The sequence below is a fragment of the Stigmatopora nigra genome, chromosome 12, assembly GCF_051989575.1.
Source record: "Stigmatopora nigra isolate UIUO_SnigA chromosome 12, RoL_Snig_1.1, whole genome shotgun sequence".
Taxonomy (NCBI): domain Eukaryota; kingdom Metazoa; phylum Chordata; class Actinopteri; order Syngnathiformes; family Syngnathidae; genus Stigmatopora; species Stigmatopora nigra.
This window is the reverse complement of record NC_135519.1, coordinates 6,802,708-6,819,177: the sequence shown is the minus strand read 5'-3', so window position 1 is coordinate 6,819,177 and position 16,470 is coordinate 6,802,708. Positions and strand designations below refer to the sequence as shown.

Sequence of the window (16,470 nt, the reverse complement as noted above, 5' to 3'; positions counted from 1 at the left end):
ATGTTGTGCGTTAAAATGTTTCCGGTTTTAGCGAAACCTCACAGGCAGCATACCGATATTGATGCCTATTTTTGCTGTGCAGTCGATACAGTGTTAACTTCTACTTTTCAATAGGTGAAGCCAATTTTCAATAAGTGTGGTCTTGGTTTTGTGCCAATGCTAATTACACATCATTCAAGCATGTACAATGTTCATTCCAGCGGAAGAATTTAAAGTTATATTGTCTGTGTTCTCCGGGTGTTTTGGATGATTTTGATTCCACAAAAGGCTAAAAAACTGTTCTCTCTTATCAGATGTGACTTTTTTTGAAGATATACATTCTAAATTACTCTGCAGTGTACAAATAAAGTGATTTTGCTATTTTCAAGCAGTAATTGCCTTGGTGTCTGTCTGTAATGTTGTTGTTTTTTTTCGGGGACACCCTAAAAAAAACTTAATACCTAAGTAATACATTTTAACAATTAATCCTGTGTTTTGATAACAGAGCAAACATTGCTTTTCATTTTTCCACAAGAGCCAGTTGGCTTTTTTTTTCTTTCAAACAAACTAATCAACAATAAAATTAACTTTAGTTAACTGAACTAACTAGATTAACAAGCAATAACTTTATAGAGTTACACCTTAGATGAGGTATTCTTCCTTGGAAGTCATAACACTGCCTCTGTCATGTTTACTATGTTAATTTTGATTTTTGTGATAGCATAGGTAACAATAAGACAGGTTGCAATTGTTGAAACAGAACTGTCATTAACTAATGATGAATGAAGTCCTTACGCAATACATTCCATTCTAACAGTGGTTGTTGTTGAAGAGGATGGATGTATACGAAGCATTGTTTTAAAAAAAAAAGCGAACAAGTACATGAATTTTATTACAGTAGTTATTCGACAGTGTTGCTATGGGGCAAAATTCTTAAACTAATTCGAATACCAGCCATTCTTCCGTCTCTATTTGAAGCAGCCTGACACACTGTTACACAAGGTAACCCAGGCCTCATCCATAGCTCTAGCTTCGAAACCTCACCTAGCATAGTTAACATATTTAAATCATTTTGTTCGAACATTTTTATATTTTTATATGGACAAAGGAAAACAATGCATGACTTTTTTCATGTGCATTCAACCAGAATTGGAGGAAATTTGCTTTATGATGACTGAAAATAAACATAGACCTTTCTGATTTTCTCCTAAATAACCATAAATAGTTGGTAATAAACTTGGTATTCTATGTTAGTAGTATTTACAATTGTAATTATTCATTAATACAGGAAAGAAATGCCAAATTAATAAATAAATGCCATTTTACCAGGTTATTTGGGACTTAAACTGTCCTCCAATATTGGAATGAATGTAGTATCTATGTGAATTTAGTGCTTGCTAAATGAACTGAAAAGAAATGTGAAGATAGGCCTTCATTCAGAACTCTTGAAAGAATGATAAAGATTTCAACAACACAGAGAGTCTGTAAAAAAAAAAGAAAAAAAAAGATAATGATAAGAATGTTGTTTCTCGGCATTCCCTTTTGAAAACATGACACGAGTAAAACGCTCCAAGTCTTACAACATTCTCCTCATCAACATTCAGGATTTGGCCTCACAAAAGTGCACCGAGTACAACAGTGAACACATGAACCCATGCATCTATGCTTGAATTCATTCATTCATTCATTCATTCACCCATCCCAGTCAAAATAAATTTCACGAAAAATCAAATTTGATAACAAATTTCTGCTGATCTGTGGTTCATCCCCCCCAAAAAATACTCTACGGAATTTATGAAAACACTACGCCACCTGTGACTATGTTAATTCAAATTGGCCTTGCATAACAGCCATCTATTAAGTACGTAACCCTTAGCACACTTTGTATAGTCAATGAATGAGCATGTCTATAAGGTTTGTTATTAGTCCGACCCTTCCGACACCATAGGAATCTGCTTTTTCGCCACATGCTCTGAATTCCTTTACCACGGGTAGCACTTAGCAGACAGAGCCGCTCCACATCGACCGGAAAAGCAATTTGTTTCCGCTTAACTGTTAACATGCGTACAGATTTATCATTGTTTCCCTATTGTTACACATGGGGAAATGATCAGATATTATGTAGGGTTCCTTGTTTGGCTACTTTGTCTCAAATTTCCCTGCACGTGAACTCATGAAGCCTGCTGGGATGGTATCAATCAGAAAAGAAGAGCTGTGATGAAATAAGAAGGAATGTAGTGAGGACGATGTATACATAGCTGTCATAGCAAACCCCACCCAACATGCCAACAAGTTTGGACTATCAGAGGGGACATCACCCCCGACAGTCCAACAAAAGGTTTCATTGCTGAAATGCTTTTGAAAGAAAGTAACCCAAAACAAAAAGGAACAGTAGTTGCCCTAAAATGAAAAGGTAGAGAAACCTACAAATCAAGGAGTGACAACCCAGTATGAGCATGAAAGAAAGTATTCCCAGAAATCCTCCAGAAATCAAAAACGTGAACTGGAACCAACAGAAACGTGCACGGAAATTCCCCAAAACAAAAGGAGGGTCATAAAAGCAATAAGAAATGACCTAAAATTGCCTCAAAATCAACAGGTGGTAACCCGGAAATCAACATACTACCTTGAATTGCTCAAAAATCAACAGATAGTGACCCATAAATCAAGATGTGACCTGCCAGGGATTATCACACAAATGCCTCCAAGCCCACAGAAAGTGCCTCAAACGCAATAGAAAAAAAAAAACATAATTGCTCTCAAATCAACAGAGAGCGACCTAAAAGTCAAGTGACCCAAACATGCCCTAAAATCAAGAAGAAACAAGTCATCAACACCTCGAAACTAAAGCATCCCCACATAATTCCTCCAGAAATTACTTTTTCCAATCCTCCTGCTTGAAACAGATTGGATGTCTACAGGTGATAAACACCGTAACAAACCGATGTTTGGACGCCACGCAATTGGGCGTTGAACATTTGAAAGACTTCCATGTAAATGCAGGCAGGCATCAAGGGCTTAAACCCGAAGTACAGAAACCAAAGTTAGCCAACACAACACAATATCACTTTTGTAGTCATTTGTCTACTGGGCAGGGTTGTTTGTGACTCACCTTGCCAAGCTTACTTAGTCTGCACGTAAACACAAAAAGCTTACTTTTATCAGCACATCACCATTGCTGAAAATGATACCATTCAACCATCCAATCCTATTTTAACTGGGACTGTCTGGGAGAAAAGTCCTATTTCAGCACCATTGACAGCGCCGGACATCCAATCCATTTGGACTTGAACAAAGTCAGTCAAGAAGATTGGACGGTGAGCGCCATCGATGGCAGCCGACAACTTCACCGAATCAGTGCGTGATGTTGAAACTGTTGAAATTCTTGAACAGTTTGACTGTGACTTAGAGGAATTTGAAACATCCTTTTTGGTGGTTGTTTATATTGTGGTGTCTAATCATGAATGTAACTTGATAGAAAAAGGTTGAAGCTTGGATGCCTCATTTAATAAATAATACAGAAATACATGCATATTGTAAATACATGAAAATAGTATTCATGCCAAAACACATTTAGGATAAATTATAGGTAATCTAATTCATCAGCCAATCACTAAAAATACACTTTTTCTGAATCTTTTTCTGTGCAGCCGTGTCACGTCGCATCCCAATCGTACCAAAAAACAAGCATAATATATATGACTGTCACATTAATATAGTAATCGCGTATTGTGCAGATCATAGCACTTATCGATAATAACTGTGACAAGTGAGAAGGCTTTGCAATATATTACAAAACAAAACAACAGTCACGTTGCAACAACTATAATAAAAGCCAAAATGTCACCAAGGTATTAAGGCCTCTAATTCGTGGAAGTCCAATGAAGGGCTTGTATCATTAGTTCTCTGTAAACCTGGTTAGGCCAGTTCTAAAAGAAAGGCGTGTTCCTCTCTGCAAAGACTTTTTCTCGAAGTGCACCTCGTCAGGTTTCGAGTGTTAAAAGGCCGCGGAGTCGCTTTGGCCGACATACTTTTCAAGTGAGGTGTTGCGCCGCTCGGGGAAAGGAAAGGGGGTGCGAGGTGAGGCCGTCTAACCTGTTCTCCTGGTTGTCCTCTAGCTTCTCGGCATTTAACTGGCAGATTCTTGGCATCTTTGCGGCAGAACGAGAGGGAGACGTTGAAGAAGAAGGAGACGGCTCTGCTTGGGCTTTTTCCGAGGTGGAGGCGTCCCTGGAAGCGATATACGGTACAGTTGACATCCACTTCAAAATAATTGGGTGCTTTTAATTAGCTTGCGGTGTTTATCTCTTAGCTTTTTGCAATCTACGATAATCTGATAGTGCAGGGATGCGTGTACAAATGAAGGAGTCGTCAACTTTATAAGGAGTATGCACCAAGTATTCAGTTTATTGTTTGGCACTGATTTTGGACGGTCTGTGAATGCTCACCTTTCAGTGCCATTTGACCAGTCAGAGGGCGTTCGGCCATGTACTTTAACATCTACTGCAGATTTCAACTAAAATATTTACAGGCCAAAATTGCTTCCAGATTAAAGTTTGCTTAAATAGACTCAGAGCTGCCAACCTCCGTTGATCCCATTTCAGGAGTACCCACGTCCCATTTCCGGAGTTTATCCGGAGTAAATGCGATTTAATCAAAATCAATATGCGCTGAAGTTAGGGTTAGGGTCACAAGACGAATCATTTGTCAGAACTCGGATAATTCACAATGATCTTGTGTTACCCAATTCATCCAGTTTGCAGTGCAGTTGAATCAAGATTGCGATGGTGCGAATTTTGAGGCATTTAAATGGGAAATGTGGTACTTTTCCAAAATAGCTGCTTGAAAAAAACCTTAAGTTTTAACAAATTTTCGGGATTTTCGGAGTTAAGGGCTGTCCGGAGTCCAGGAGTTTGCCTTGCATTTCCAAGTAAACTACTGAAATTCCAGATTAGTTGGCACCTCTGTTAAAACTGATACATTTCAGCAATCATTGCCTGAACACCTACCTCTGGCAAAGGCTTCACTGAAACTTATCAGTCTGTAAGTAGCCTTTAACCAAAAAATCTGTTGTGGAAAATGAAGGAAATGATTTATAAGAAGGCTCCAACCTGCATGGATTTGACATGGATTAGTGGCAGCCAATGAGCTGTGACATGAGAAAAAGTGAAATGATTTGGTTGTTTGTTTACATGCTGTTATGCTTTACCTTTTCTTCGGTAGATGTGTTGCAGTCACTTTGTTGCGTTTATTCGTGGGGACGGTCGGGTGTGGTTGACAACCAGACTGTTATGTGGCAGAATACACGTGTCCATCACAGTGGCATGTGGGGGAATGTAAACCAACTCGTCCTCAAACATTCAGGCCTCGGATTCCTGAGGTGCGGTGTTCGAGGCTTGTGTTGTTTGTGTGACTTGCAGACTGCACCACCTGCAAGCATAAAATCATCCCTTAATTCACAATTAATTGTTAGATTTTGTTGGTGTTGAACAATTGCTCCATGTTAAATAATGCGAGCTCTCATTCAATAAAATTGTCTTTTCCTATTTTTTAGATTGACACAGCGTCCATGGTCTAAACACACCTAACGAATAATGGTGAGGTGAAGAGCCAATGGTGAAGGTCGCTTTGTTTCGATTCTAAAAAGTGTTCCTACACCCCTTTGTTTCCTAGAGCACAGTCAGCATGAGCAACCTTTCTCAAGGCCTGGCTTTGGATGCTTCCGGAAACAGACCGGTCATTTTAGGAAGCCCAGATGGCGCTGTTGTTGGAAACAGCGGCGCGCAAACAGGTAAGAGAAAAGGTTGACTCCAACGTAAGCCCGACACGCTTAAATAGGAAAGATCATTTGACGGATTCCCAATCATTTCAGTCAATGACATTGTGGCCGCCACGATCCGCCTCGATCATCTGAGTCCAGATGAAGTGCAGAATTTCCTGAAGGTGCTGCAGCCATATGACAACAACATGCATGTGGTGACCAAGAAACAAATCGGCACCAGTGCCAGCCTCAACTCGTTGGGATATGGCATTCAAGAACCAGCTGGGGTGACTTGATTTTCTTATTCTCAAGCAAGACTGACACAAAACTCCTAAAGGTAATTGTTAACCAAAATTTGTTTTTGAATCAACAGACACTCAACGGGGACTGGGGGAAAGCAGATCTGGATGTATCCACTCAAAGTCCAGTTTCTGCCTTCGATAGCCCGACCGCAATGTTACAAGCCGCTCAGGGGCTTAGGACTCAATTAAATGGTTCAGTGGGCAATGAGCTTCCCAATGTCAATCTAACAGAGCCATCAGCCGACGCAGAGTTTACGTCACCCTCCCTTGCAAAACTTGGCTCAGATCTCAACGGTACCCTCACCACTGGAGAGTTAACAGCACCCTCCCTTGCAAACCTCGGCTCAGATGTCAACGGCACCCTCACCGCCGGAGAGTTTATGGCACCCTCCCTTGCAAAACTTGGCTCAGGTCTCGACGGTGCCCTCACCACTGGAGAGTTTATGGCACCCTCCCTTGCAAAACTTGGCTCAGGTCTTGACGGTTCCCTCCCCACTGGAGAGTTTACGGCACCCTCCCTTGCAAAACTTGGCTCAGGTCTCGATGGTAACCTCACCACTGGAGAGTTTACAGCACCCTCCCTTGCAAAACCTGGCTCAGGTCTCGATGGTACCCTCACCACTGGAGAGTTTACGGCACCCTCTCTTGCAAAACTTGGCTCAGGTCTTGACGGTACCCTCACCACTGGAGAGGTAACGGCACCCTCCCTTGCCGGGTTGGCGAGTCCCCACATTGTCAATAGCGGTGCTTCACTCGACATTAACAAACCTCATTTAAAGTCAGGTAACCTCAATTATAAAGCCCCAGATTTTACAATGCCAAAATTTGGTCTACCGCCAGTCAAAATACCAGCGATAGATGGGGACCTAAATCTCCCTTCTGTCAATGGCGAAACAAAGGGTCTAGATATGTCTTTACCAAACTTAGACATTACCAGTCCTAATGTGGGCCTGAATGGACCAAACGTGGATTTAAAGGGTCATGATGTCAATATTGATAGCCCACGTGCTGACATTGGTGTCTCATCAGAGCCTTTCAAGTGGGGGCAACTAAGGGGGAAGTTGAAGAAGCCCAAATTGCCTGGTGCAAAAGCCGATCTGAACCTAGATGCAGACCTGAAAACACCCGGAGCGGATTTATCTCTCCCCAAATTGGAGGGTGGCTTAGATGCACCAAATATTGATGTCAACTTGCCCACTGCTGATCTGAAAGGGCCAGATTTGGATATTCAGCCCCTAAATATTGAAGGACCGTCAGGAAAATTTGTCTGGCCTCATCAGAAATGGAAGAAACCAAAATTAAGAGGGCTAAAGGGAGACTTTGATGGAGATATAGGCTTGAATAAACCTGATTTAAACCTTTCAAAACCAAAGCTTGATGCCCAGCTGGACCTCCCAAAAGCTGACTTCAAAGGCCCCAATATAGACGTGAAGACCCCAAATCTTGACATTGACACGCCATCTGTGAAAAAAAACTGGCACCTGAATTTGAAGAAACCCAAACTACCCAACTTAAATCCACCAAACATTGACCTCCCAAGAGGGAGCATTGATGCTGGCATAGATGCCCCAGACGTCAACCTGAATTTACCTAAGGCCAATTTAGATGTTGACGCCCCAGATTTGGACATTGGGGCTCCATCGGGTAGAATCAAGTTCCCAACCATGAAAAGGCCCAAGTTTCGATTTGCTGGACCCAAGATGAAAACCCGAAGCCTTGACCTTGATACACCTGACCTTAGCCTTTCTAGTCCAGATGCATCACTTCATGGCCCTGATCTGAATTTACCCAAAGCTGATGTTGATGTTAAAGTGCCCGATGTCGATGCATCTTTGAAGACCAAATGGCCCACTCTGAAAAAGCCAAAATGGGCCATCTCCGGCCCAAAGATTAATGGTCCAGATTTAGACACTCGTGTTTCAACACCTGACTTGAATCTCACAGCTCCAGATTTGGATGGTGAGCTAAATGCACCAGATCTAAATCTAAATGGACCCAAGTTAGACATTGATGCTGGAGTGCCATCTGGAAAATTTAAATGGTTCAAGAAGCCCATGTTTGGTACACTGAGGGGTCTAAAATCAGAGATTGACGGTGATATCAAAGTGCCTGATGTGGATCTTAAACCATCTGATTTGGATTTGACAGGACCGGATCTCAATATCAACGGCCCAAGTTTAGATGTCCAAACTCCTGATGCGCATATTGAGCCAATTGATGGTAAACTGAAGTTTCTAAAACTTAAAATGCCCAAATGGCCCAAAATGAAAGACGCAGATCTAGATACAAATATCAAAAGGCCAAGTTTTGATGCTAACCTTGATGTTCCTAATTTAGACCTAGAAACACCCGATCTGTCCATATCACCATCAAAGCTTGGAGGTAGTCTTGATACACCAGATATTGACCTGCATTCTCCTGGACTTTCAAGTGGGAATGTCAAGTTTCCAAAAATAAAGTTGCCTACACTGTCAGGTCTAAAGCTAGAAAAGCCTAATCTTGATCTGAACACAGATGTCAAGGCTCCAAAACTTGATGTGGCTTCTCCAGATGCCGAAATTGGCGGTGGATTTGTCTCTCCAGATTTGAGTCTCCCAGATTTAAATGGGAGCACATCCTTGAATCTTTCGGCACCAAGCCTAAGTACTAAATTGCCAAATGGTGAGCTGGAAGCACCTGACGTCAAACTCAATGGCCCAGATGCAAATTTGAAAACGCCACTCGTAGGCTTGAATTCCTACTCGGGAGACTTTAAAATGCCCCATTACAAGGTTCCCAACCTGGAACTTTCAGGCAGCGAAGTAGAAGTCCCTAGTCCTCATCACTCAGTTCAGGCTGGATTGGAGACACCCAATGTCAATGTAGGCGTGCCAAATGCAGACATAAATGGTCCGAAGATTACTGGTGGCATAAAAGTACCAGAATTAGATGTGGAATCTCCAAAAGTAGACGCCAGTCTTGAAAAAAACAAACTGCCACATTTTAAGTGGCCAAACCTAAGTTTCTCAGGAGCCAAAATTAAAACACCTGAAGTTAATACCAGTCCAAAACTGTCACTTGAAGGCACGGACACTCCTGAAATTGCTATTAAAGGTTCTCCCAAAAGTAAACTGAAATGGCCCTTTAAATGGGGATTTAGAAGCAACTCCGAGGACACTGATGAGCATGAAGGTGACGCTGAAACTCCTAGATTTAGAACACACACCTTGCCTAAAGCCTTCATGGACACTAAAAGTGAGACCCAAGATTTCTTTAGCCAGTCCAAAGCGGAAATCGAGGCCAGGGATTACGTCGTGAGCAAAGGGGTCCGTTTGCCAGTCGTAAATGTACCGACAAGAAACGGGGAAAGGGTAGACATCATGGAAAGGTTAAAAATGGCACAAGAAAAGGTATCGTCAACACATTCCACACCGACGGAGGACAAAACTCTATACCTGAAGATGGCGCCTCCGACCCTTGATGCGAATGGAGAAACGGGAGACTCTGGTTTAGTTCGAGGAGGGACGTTCAAAGTGGAAAATCCTGAATCTCCACTGGGCTTGAAGGTTCCTGGTTTTTCGAGTGAACATGAAAATACCAAATTATCATTAGGCCTCTCCAATATGTTAGGCCTCGACGTCAATTAAATAGATGCTGATTGCTAACTTTGCATTAAGCGGAGCCAAGCCGAGAAAAAGCTAAATGAAGAGAGATCTAACTTTAAGCTATGTTCATATTTTCTGTTATTTAAATATATATAGTATATATATATACATATATATATATGGAAAGTTGTTTTCTTTTAAAAAGATTCATTTGCAAATATAGCTTTCCTCGCACACTGCATTGATTTTCGGAGAAAGCATATCATTTTCCTTTTGATGAAGTAACTGTGAATGTGATTTGTGAATTGTCTTCAATAAAAACAACAGTACGCTAAAAATCTCATCAATGAAGAAATAAAACCTTGTTTTGTATCAAAATCAATGTGCAAAGGTAGAATGATGCAAACTTGGGGTTGGGACCAATTCTATGGTAATATATAAATAGGGATACTCACACTCATCGGCTGCCAAACTTGCAGGATACGTTTGTAATACGAACGGTGTTTTGCCAGCTTTAACCTCGAAGGTCACCAAAGGTCACATAAGGAATTTTGGAAAAATAGATGGTCACAATTGTATGCCACGGTTGAGTGGCATGGTAATGAGGGTTAGTTTTGACTGTTTTGATTGAAGTCTGCTCTCTCACAGAGCTCTTCAAGTTAAATACATCAATATTTTAATATACAATAATTACTCATAACTATAATAAATATATAGCTAATTAGAATTGAGGCCTGACGTCCACATTTGTGACCGTGACATGTTGGGTTGTATCCACATATGTGGAAAACAGGGTACAGTTTTTGTTATTGTGATTACCGAAGTAGTCACTTGCACTATACAACTAAAACCATAATTCATTTATTTACATAGATGCTGCACCCCCCCCCCCCCCCCCAATCTCCAAAATTCTTGTGACCTATGAAAAAAAATCAGTCCATTTCAATCCTGTGAAAAATCAGAAGAAAAGGAAAACTGGAGAATTAGTCTGAAAATACTAATTTGCCTGTTGGCAGCGTGACGGCCAATCTTTTTCCATCCAGCTCTGCAACAACCGCAACACGTCGATGCGCTGGTAAAAGCGACAGAGTTCGGTCAGCTCTGTGACGGGTTTCTGGTTGTAACGGAGTAAAAACTCCTGAGTGGGGCTGTGGGACAGAGAACCTTGGGTCCTGTGCTCCAGCAGAGTCATCTCGTCGTAGGTCATGCCCCAGCGGCTGGCAAAGTTTTTCCAGTTTTTCACAGTGCAGTGGTTGGGGTCCAGCTTCAGTCGCAATAAGTCCAGAAGATCTTTGTCATTTAATAGATCGCTAATCTTGGGAGGAGGTGTTGGACATTGGCATTTTGCACGTGCCCGCAATTGGACTTCCTTACGATAATCTTCTTGACAAATGAAGACGTGAACAAGAGATGAATGGAGGTTGGCGTTATTTAACTCTTTCATTTGGGAATCTATTGTCTTTGATTTTTTATATGAGAAGATATTTTATACCTTGCAAGGTAGATTTCAGGCAGGTACATTCTTCAGTATCAATGACTGGCTAGAAGAGAAAAGACACAGTAGAAGTAACTTCCAAGAACCGAAAGCCTTGTGATGAACATTACACTTAAAACCTTTATATAACAGATTTGCTATTAAACGGAAAACAGCTGCTAGTAGGGGGTGTCTATCTGGAATTAAGGAAAAAAAAATGAGTTTGACTTTGATAAAGACAGCACATATTAATGAACATATTTATAGTCATGCTTATGAACATATGTAAATATGTAACATTGTAGCATTGATTGTTTTTCCTTGGACAAAAACATTGGGGTCGCTGTTATTTGTCGTTCTTTTTGAGAAGAACATACAGACAGTCTTAGATATGTTTAAGTGTAGTTGAGATTTTTCAAGCAAGTTATTAACAATCGTCTATGCATCCGTGAGTTCCTGTGCAGAATGTTTTTTTTGTCTTTTGCATGGAAATGTATTGCCTATATAATCTAAATATTTAGTATGGATTCAAATGCGATAAATGACACTGCCAGTAGGTGTGGTATTGTCAAGAGTTGGAATGCCAATAAATCCTTCAATGTCAACTTTCAAAGAGCAATTTTTCTCACCTGCTGTGTTTTATTGGAATGACTCAGATATCCAGGGGGCATCGAGCTGAGGTGGAGAGTCACGGCATCTGGCAGAAATAAAACTTTATGTTTAAAAGTTGTTATAAATGCAATTTGTATTCCCACGTGTAACATAATTCATGAGCCGTCCTTAATAATGAGTTCAAGTTCATTTAACGTACTTACCATTCTTGTCAGTGACTTGCACTGGGTAATTGGCTTCTAAAGACTGAGAAAAAAAACAATAACATACAGTTGAGTATGCAATAATTGGGTATTAAAAAATGTTTTCATTTTTTTCTCAAAATAACACGTTCAGTATCACACGACACTAGTTGAAACATAAATCAAACTATTAGAAATAAAGCCTTTTTTCAGGAAGCGGTGGAACATAGGCCTACAAGTATAGGAGAAAATAACAGTAACCGTAAGTAGCATGCTAGAACTTGTTTTGTGTGATCTCAGCAGTTTTACAGTACGACTACTGCTCATACAAAATGCAAGCACTGAGGGTGCAAATAAAGAAAATTTGGCATAGAACAAACAAGTCATAGAAGCAGTAGGTTTAAATAGTACTCACAATTTCTGCCAGAAAAGCGGTGGTGTCGGTGTCCTCCACTGGCTCAGAGCTGATTCTGTCTGCTTCCAAACATAGTTTTTATCATTTAAATTTTTGCTCATCTCACTCAAATCATACAAAATGATCCAAATTTGATATAAAACACTAAGTGGTATTATTTCTTTAATTCAAATAATAAATTAGATAATTTTAGCAGGCCGTCCTTTACAGTAAAAAGAAAGTTGAAGTGAAACCCTCATTTTTGTGAAAGAGACAAAATTCAGATAGAAACACCAAGCCCAAAGATAAAGTTAAATCCCAGATAAGCTCAGCATTGTTTTTCCCTTTTTTTTGGAATGCAAAGACACGCTACTACTTGCTCAGATCCACGTTTAAGAGATCAAATACAATCCGCATAACATACTTCTACTTCAGCAAGTTAATGCAAGCGTTAATGCTTTGCTTCATGGTCAAAACGATTTATAAAAATGATTATTTTCTTATAATGTAATGTTATCCTTAATTAAAGGAGAACAACCTTCTGGTCTGGCGTCACCACTAAACATTTGCTCGAGTTAAATTGAGTTACCTGCACTAAAGGTAGAAAAGGTACCAAAAAAAACATGTCCCCCAAACTAATTAAGATTATTCAGTATTGCAAAAGTCATTTTATGCACTTACCAAATGGTTCTTTATGAGTTCTCAAACTGTTCATTTTCAAAGCTTATCCAATACTGCAGGTAAGAGTTGGGTGTTGATGCATGCCAGGATACACCTTTGGAAAAGGAGCGGAGGTTGCCAGATGGTAAAGAAAGAATCCGCAGAATTTCCAGACGTGTGTATATTTCTCTCCGGCGCCAAGACTTTGAAACAAGTACAATTTGGAGGGAACTCACCAATCTGGCAACGCCGGACGGAGCAGGTATGGGAGCGTCAATTAATGCTGCGTTCAATTGCTGCTCGAGAAGTGATAAATAAAAGCTTATCTTTCAAACCTAATAATATTATTTCAAGTGTTATATAAAAAAAATCAACAGTTGCTTTTAAAACTTTACAGGACAAGTGACTATTTTTGGTAATTAAAAGTTAAAACACCTAAAAACCTGTTGCTCAGGTACATGGACATCACAATGTGGGTCATATATGTAGTTTTTAATGGAAAAACTAAGTAGTCAAAATGGGTTGGACGTCTGACGCCGTCAGTGGCAGCCAATGAGTTAAATGAGTTACAGTTGTGCACTATCCTTAACTGAGGACCAGAGAGGTGATTCTTCTATCTCCTGAGGAAACTTACAGGTGAACACCTTCAGGGAATTAAGGAAGCCACACATTCTTTCATTGCATGCACATACATGTCGGTGTTGCTGCCAACCTAAAATTTTCTCTGTACAATAGGAAAATATGAATAATGAAAATCTGAAGTCATCCAAGGCCTAAAAAAGTGAAGCAAAAAATAAAGCGTTGAATTTTTGATTGTAGAACAATCTGCAATGCAATTCAATCTGATTTATTTCAGTATTTACATGTTTACAGCACATTTATAGTAGTGCATACCATTTGGAATCAAGCAGTAAACCTGAAGCCTTAACAACAACAAAATGTTGAAGACATCCAGGTCCAATAGAATAAACAACCTAAAGGAGTTATGGAAAAAGTATTAGTGGCTTATGAAGGCACAAATTATTTCCAGGAAAAAATATTTAACACTATTAGTTCTATGAGAAAACATGGACAAGTGGAGGAGATTGCATGTTTGTGCACTTAAAAGCTACAGTAGAAAGGAAATGTAAAATAAATAAGACATAAAGAAAGAAAATGCTCAGTTGGAACTGGCAAAAAATAAATCCTGCCTGTTGGAGTGCACCATTTTGATTTTGCATTGTCAAGTTTCATCACAGCCTTGTGTCATTCAAATTGGACGCATCTTAGGGTTAAACTGAAACAAAAGGAGTACAAATGTGGCAAAAAGTGCAAATCTGTAACAAAGTGTTTCTGCTATAGGCCCCCTGACCTCAGAGCACATTGTGGAAAGGAAGACGAGGACCACCTGAGAACGGCTAAGACCTGGTTAGCCTGGCTTGATCCACTGGAAAATAAAAGGCAACATTTAAGATGACTGGTCGTTGTTAATGGAAGAACGTACAGAAATTTGACATACTTGAATTGCGTTGATTGCAAGGTCCAAGTGTTGGAGTTTGGGGAAAGCGGTCCTTTTTGGGCTCCTGGTAAAAAAACAAGTTTGGTTTAGTTGGATTGGACATCCAAGCCACGTCAACTGGTCTCGATGGACTCACCGCCAGCATGCCGAGACAAGTGAGGAGTCTCCTGTTAGCGTGGGAAGTGCCCCACTTGAATTTGAGGCCTGTTGCGTCACGTAGGTCATGGCAGGGGAGATAAAATCCTGGATGGGCACTGACAAAAGTAAAAAAGACCACTGTGAAATTGAACTCAAATTGCTCAGGCCTGGGTTCTTTTTTTTAACCCCTCGGGTGTTTACCTTTCACAGTCAGGGAGCTGTTTAAGATAAAGTAAGACCTCCAAATTGGGGATCCCCTCCTTTTCATTTTCTTCCTTTGTTTCACACTTTGGCGGTGCGTCCATATGTGGAAAAGACGCTTGGAGGAGCTGATGGACAGGAAAGAAAAGAGTGCATGGTGAAAATTGACCCATTTTGCTATATACAACGATGAATTGTCGCCATCTACTGGCAATCAGGCACCAGTAAAATTGCTTTTAAGCTCAAAACGCCTACCTGGTCCGTGTGGTCATCCCGTTCTTTAATTTGGGCCCACATTTCGCCCAGATCTTGCTGAGTGGCGGCTGAGCAGAAGTCGGCAAAGCTGTCGCTCTGGGGGAGACTTTGGAAGGCGGTAGGTTTGGAGGAGGGACTAGAGGTAGGATACGTTCCCTGAGATGCGACACACATGTGATCCATCATCTGCTCATCGTCAGTGCAATCCTCGTAGGAGGCCAGCGAAGAAAGGTTGGGTCCCGAGTCCTCCGACGCCCCCTCCAGGGAGGGGGAGTCTGGATCCTCAGAGGCGGGGGAGGCCCGGGGCACGTCCAGAGTCGTGAGGTGGCGGTGACACGGTCTCGGTTCCGAGTCCGTGACAACATCCCGCGGGTCCTTTAGAATGTTAGAGGGCGTAGTGGCACCCACAAAGCCACAACACCACGGGTGGCCCGCTTGCTCGGCGAACACGGCGAAATCGGCGAATCCCCCCTCCTCTCCATTGGCCTTATGGTGGAACGAAGGATTGGCGAGGCCACGAGAAATTTCACGGAGCGCTTTCTCGCCTGATCCCGCCTCTCTGATGTCATCATCCAGCGGGGGGCCAACTGTGGCGTGCTGATAGGTCAGAATGTCTGGCTCCATTCATCCGCTTGGAAGAAGAAAACATTTCAATTACTTTGGGTGTTTGCACACACACACACACACACACACACAAAACACAACAACTTTACTGTCAAGGTCTAAAAAATTGGCGTAATCAGACCTGCGACATGTGACTTGGTTTTATATTGAATCCTAAAAAGACTAATTTGATAACAACACTGAAGCTAAAACACAACAACTTTAATTGTTATTAGTAGCTTAGCATGACTACTAGCCATTTGATTGACAGGTGTCACGACTGCTTGCATATCAAATCTTCCCTCCTTCAAATAACTCCAAGATTTTAAAAGAATAGGTTCAAGAACATTCTTGAAAGAATACTTTTGATGACTATACACCATAAGATTATCATAAAGTAACCCTAAACACATGCTCTGCCAAGAACACACCCTAGCTTTGTTTGTAAGAGCAGTCGAAATATTAAAATCACCATTAAGGAGTGACTAAATACACACAAAAAAATAGACCTTTAAAACGCATACCTGTCCAATTTATTTATACAACGTTGCCCTTCTGTGTTTTAGCCGATTAGCAATTTAGCCATCACCCTGAGTCCTTACGTCATCATTGTCATAGGGAAGCACTAACCAAGACAGAGAGAGTATTAAAAGCTGCCCTCTCACTCGTTGCCTTTTTCGGTGTACATTAAAATAGACGATCTTTGATCATGATCATGTGGGTGTACACACTGCTGCCTAACGGACACTAGAATAACTACACTTGATTGTACGAATGCCTAATATTTCAAGCTCTATCATAAAACATTGCTGCAATTTTTGTGTGTG

General features: G+C 40.9%; 3 protein-coding genes across 7 annotated transcripts; 1 reads left to right on the top strand and 2 right to left on the bottom strand.

Annotated features, from left to right (window-relative positions):
- The first annotated feature begins 4,090 nt into the window (after positions 1-4,090).
- On the top strand, positions 4,091-9,969 carry LOC144205762 (uncharacterized). Its single transcript, XM_077730332.1, has 5 exons — positions 4,091-4,225; positions 5,534-5,576; positions 5,653-5,770; positions 5,852-6,027; positions 6,114-9,969. Exons 2-5 carry the CDS (start codon positions 5,574-5,576, stop codon positions 9,666-9,668), a joined length of 3,852 nt encoding a protein of 1,283 aa, XP_077586458.1. The 5' UTR covers positions 4,091-4,225; positions 5,534-5,573; the 3' UTR covers positions 9,669-9,969.
- A 569-nt stretch (positions 9,970-10,538) lies between these two features.
- Positions 10,539-13,600, bottom strand: edaradd (EDAR-associated death domain). 4 transcript variants are annotated; one of them, XM_077730150.1, is made up of 6 exons: positions 12,970-13,600; positions 12,310-12,371; positions 11,916-11,958; positions 11,730-11,797; positions 11,119-11,167; positions 10,539-11,009 (listed from the first exon to the last, which is right to left on the bottom strand). In XM_077730150.1, the coding sequence occupies exons 1-6, from the start codon at positions 13,001-13,003 to the stop codon at positions 10,624-10,626; spliced, it is 642 nt and encodes a 213-aa protein (XP_077586276.1). In that variant the 5' UTR covers positions 13,004-13,600; the 3' UTR covers positions 10,539-10,623. The 4 variants fall into 4 exon arrangements, with proteins under 4 accessions (XP_077586276.1, XP_077586278.1, XP_077586277.1 ...); XM_077730152.1 differs by having other exon boundaries at positions 10,539-11,006; XM_077730151.1 differs by having other exon boundaries at positions 12,310-12,368.
- Positions 13,601-13,779: 179 nt separating this feature from the next.
- On the bottom strand, positions 13,780-16,408 carry LOC144205643 (uncharacterized). 2 transcript variants are annotated; one of them, XM_077730148.1, is made up of 7 exons: positions 16,168-16,408; positions 15,041-15,671; positions 14,786-14,913; positions 14,583-14,700; positions 14,447-14,510; positions 14,300-14,374; positions 13,780-14,224 (listed from the first exon to the last, which is right to left on the bottom strand). In XM_077730148.1, exons 2-6 carry the CDS (start codon positions 15,662-15,664, stop codon positions 14,346-14,348), a joined length of 963 nt encoding a protein of 320 aa, XP_077586274.1. In that variant the 5' UTR covers positions 15,665-15,671; positions 16,168-16,408; the 3' UTR covers positions 13,780-14,224; positions 14,300-14,345. The 2 variants fall into 2 exon arrangements, with proteins under 2 accessions (XP_077586274.1, XP_077586273.1); XM_077730147.1 differs by having other exon boundaries at positions 13,780-14,374.
- Positions 16,409-16,470: the final 62 nt, after the last annotated feature.

Coding starts and splice junctions, on each gene's coding strand:
- LOC144205762 (XM_077730332.1), top strand. Junction 5,771..5,851: donor AAACAGCGGCGCGCAAACAG/GTAAGAGAAAAG, acceptor CAATCATTTCAG/TCAATGACATTGTGGCCGCC. Junction 6,028..6,113: donor GCATTCAAGAACCAGCTGGG/GTGACTTGATTT, acceptor TTGAATCAACAG/ACACTCAACGGGGACTGGGG.
- edaradd (XM_077730150.1), bottom strand. CDS start 13,003: ATGAACAGTTTGAGAACTCATAAAGAACCATTTG. Junction 11,959..12,309: donor CCGCTTTTCTGGCAGAAATT/GTGAGTACTATT, acceptor TTTTTTTCTCAG/TCTTTAGAAGCCAATTACCC. Junction 11,010..11,118: donor CCTGAAATCTACCTTGCAAG/GTATAAAATATC, acceptor TCATTTGTCAAG/AAGATTATCGTAAGGAAGTC.
- LOC144205643 (XM_077730147.1), bottom strand. CDS start 15,664: ATGGAGCCAGACATTCTGACCTATCAGCACGCCACAGTTGGCCCCCCG. Junction 14,914..15,040: donor GGGATGACCACACGGACCAG/GTAGGCGTTTTG, acceptor CCTGTCCATCAG/CTCCTCCAAGCGTCTTTTCC. Junction 14,375..14,446: donor TTGCAATCAACGCAATTCAA/GTATGTCAAATT, acceptor TTTATTTTCCAG/TGGATCAAGCCAGGCTAACC.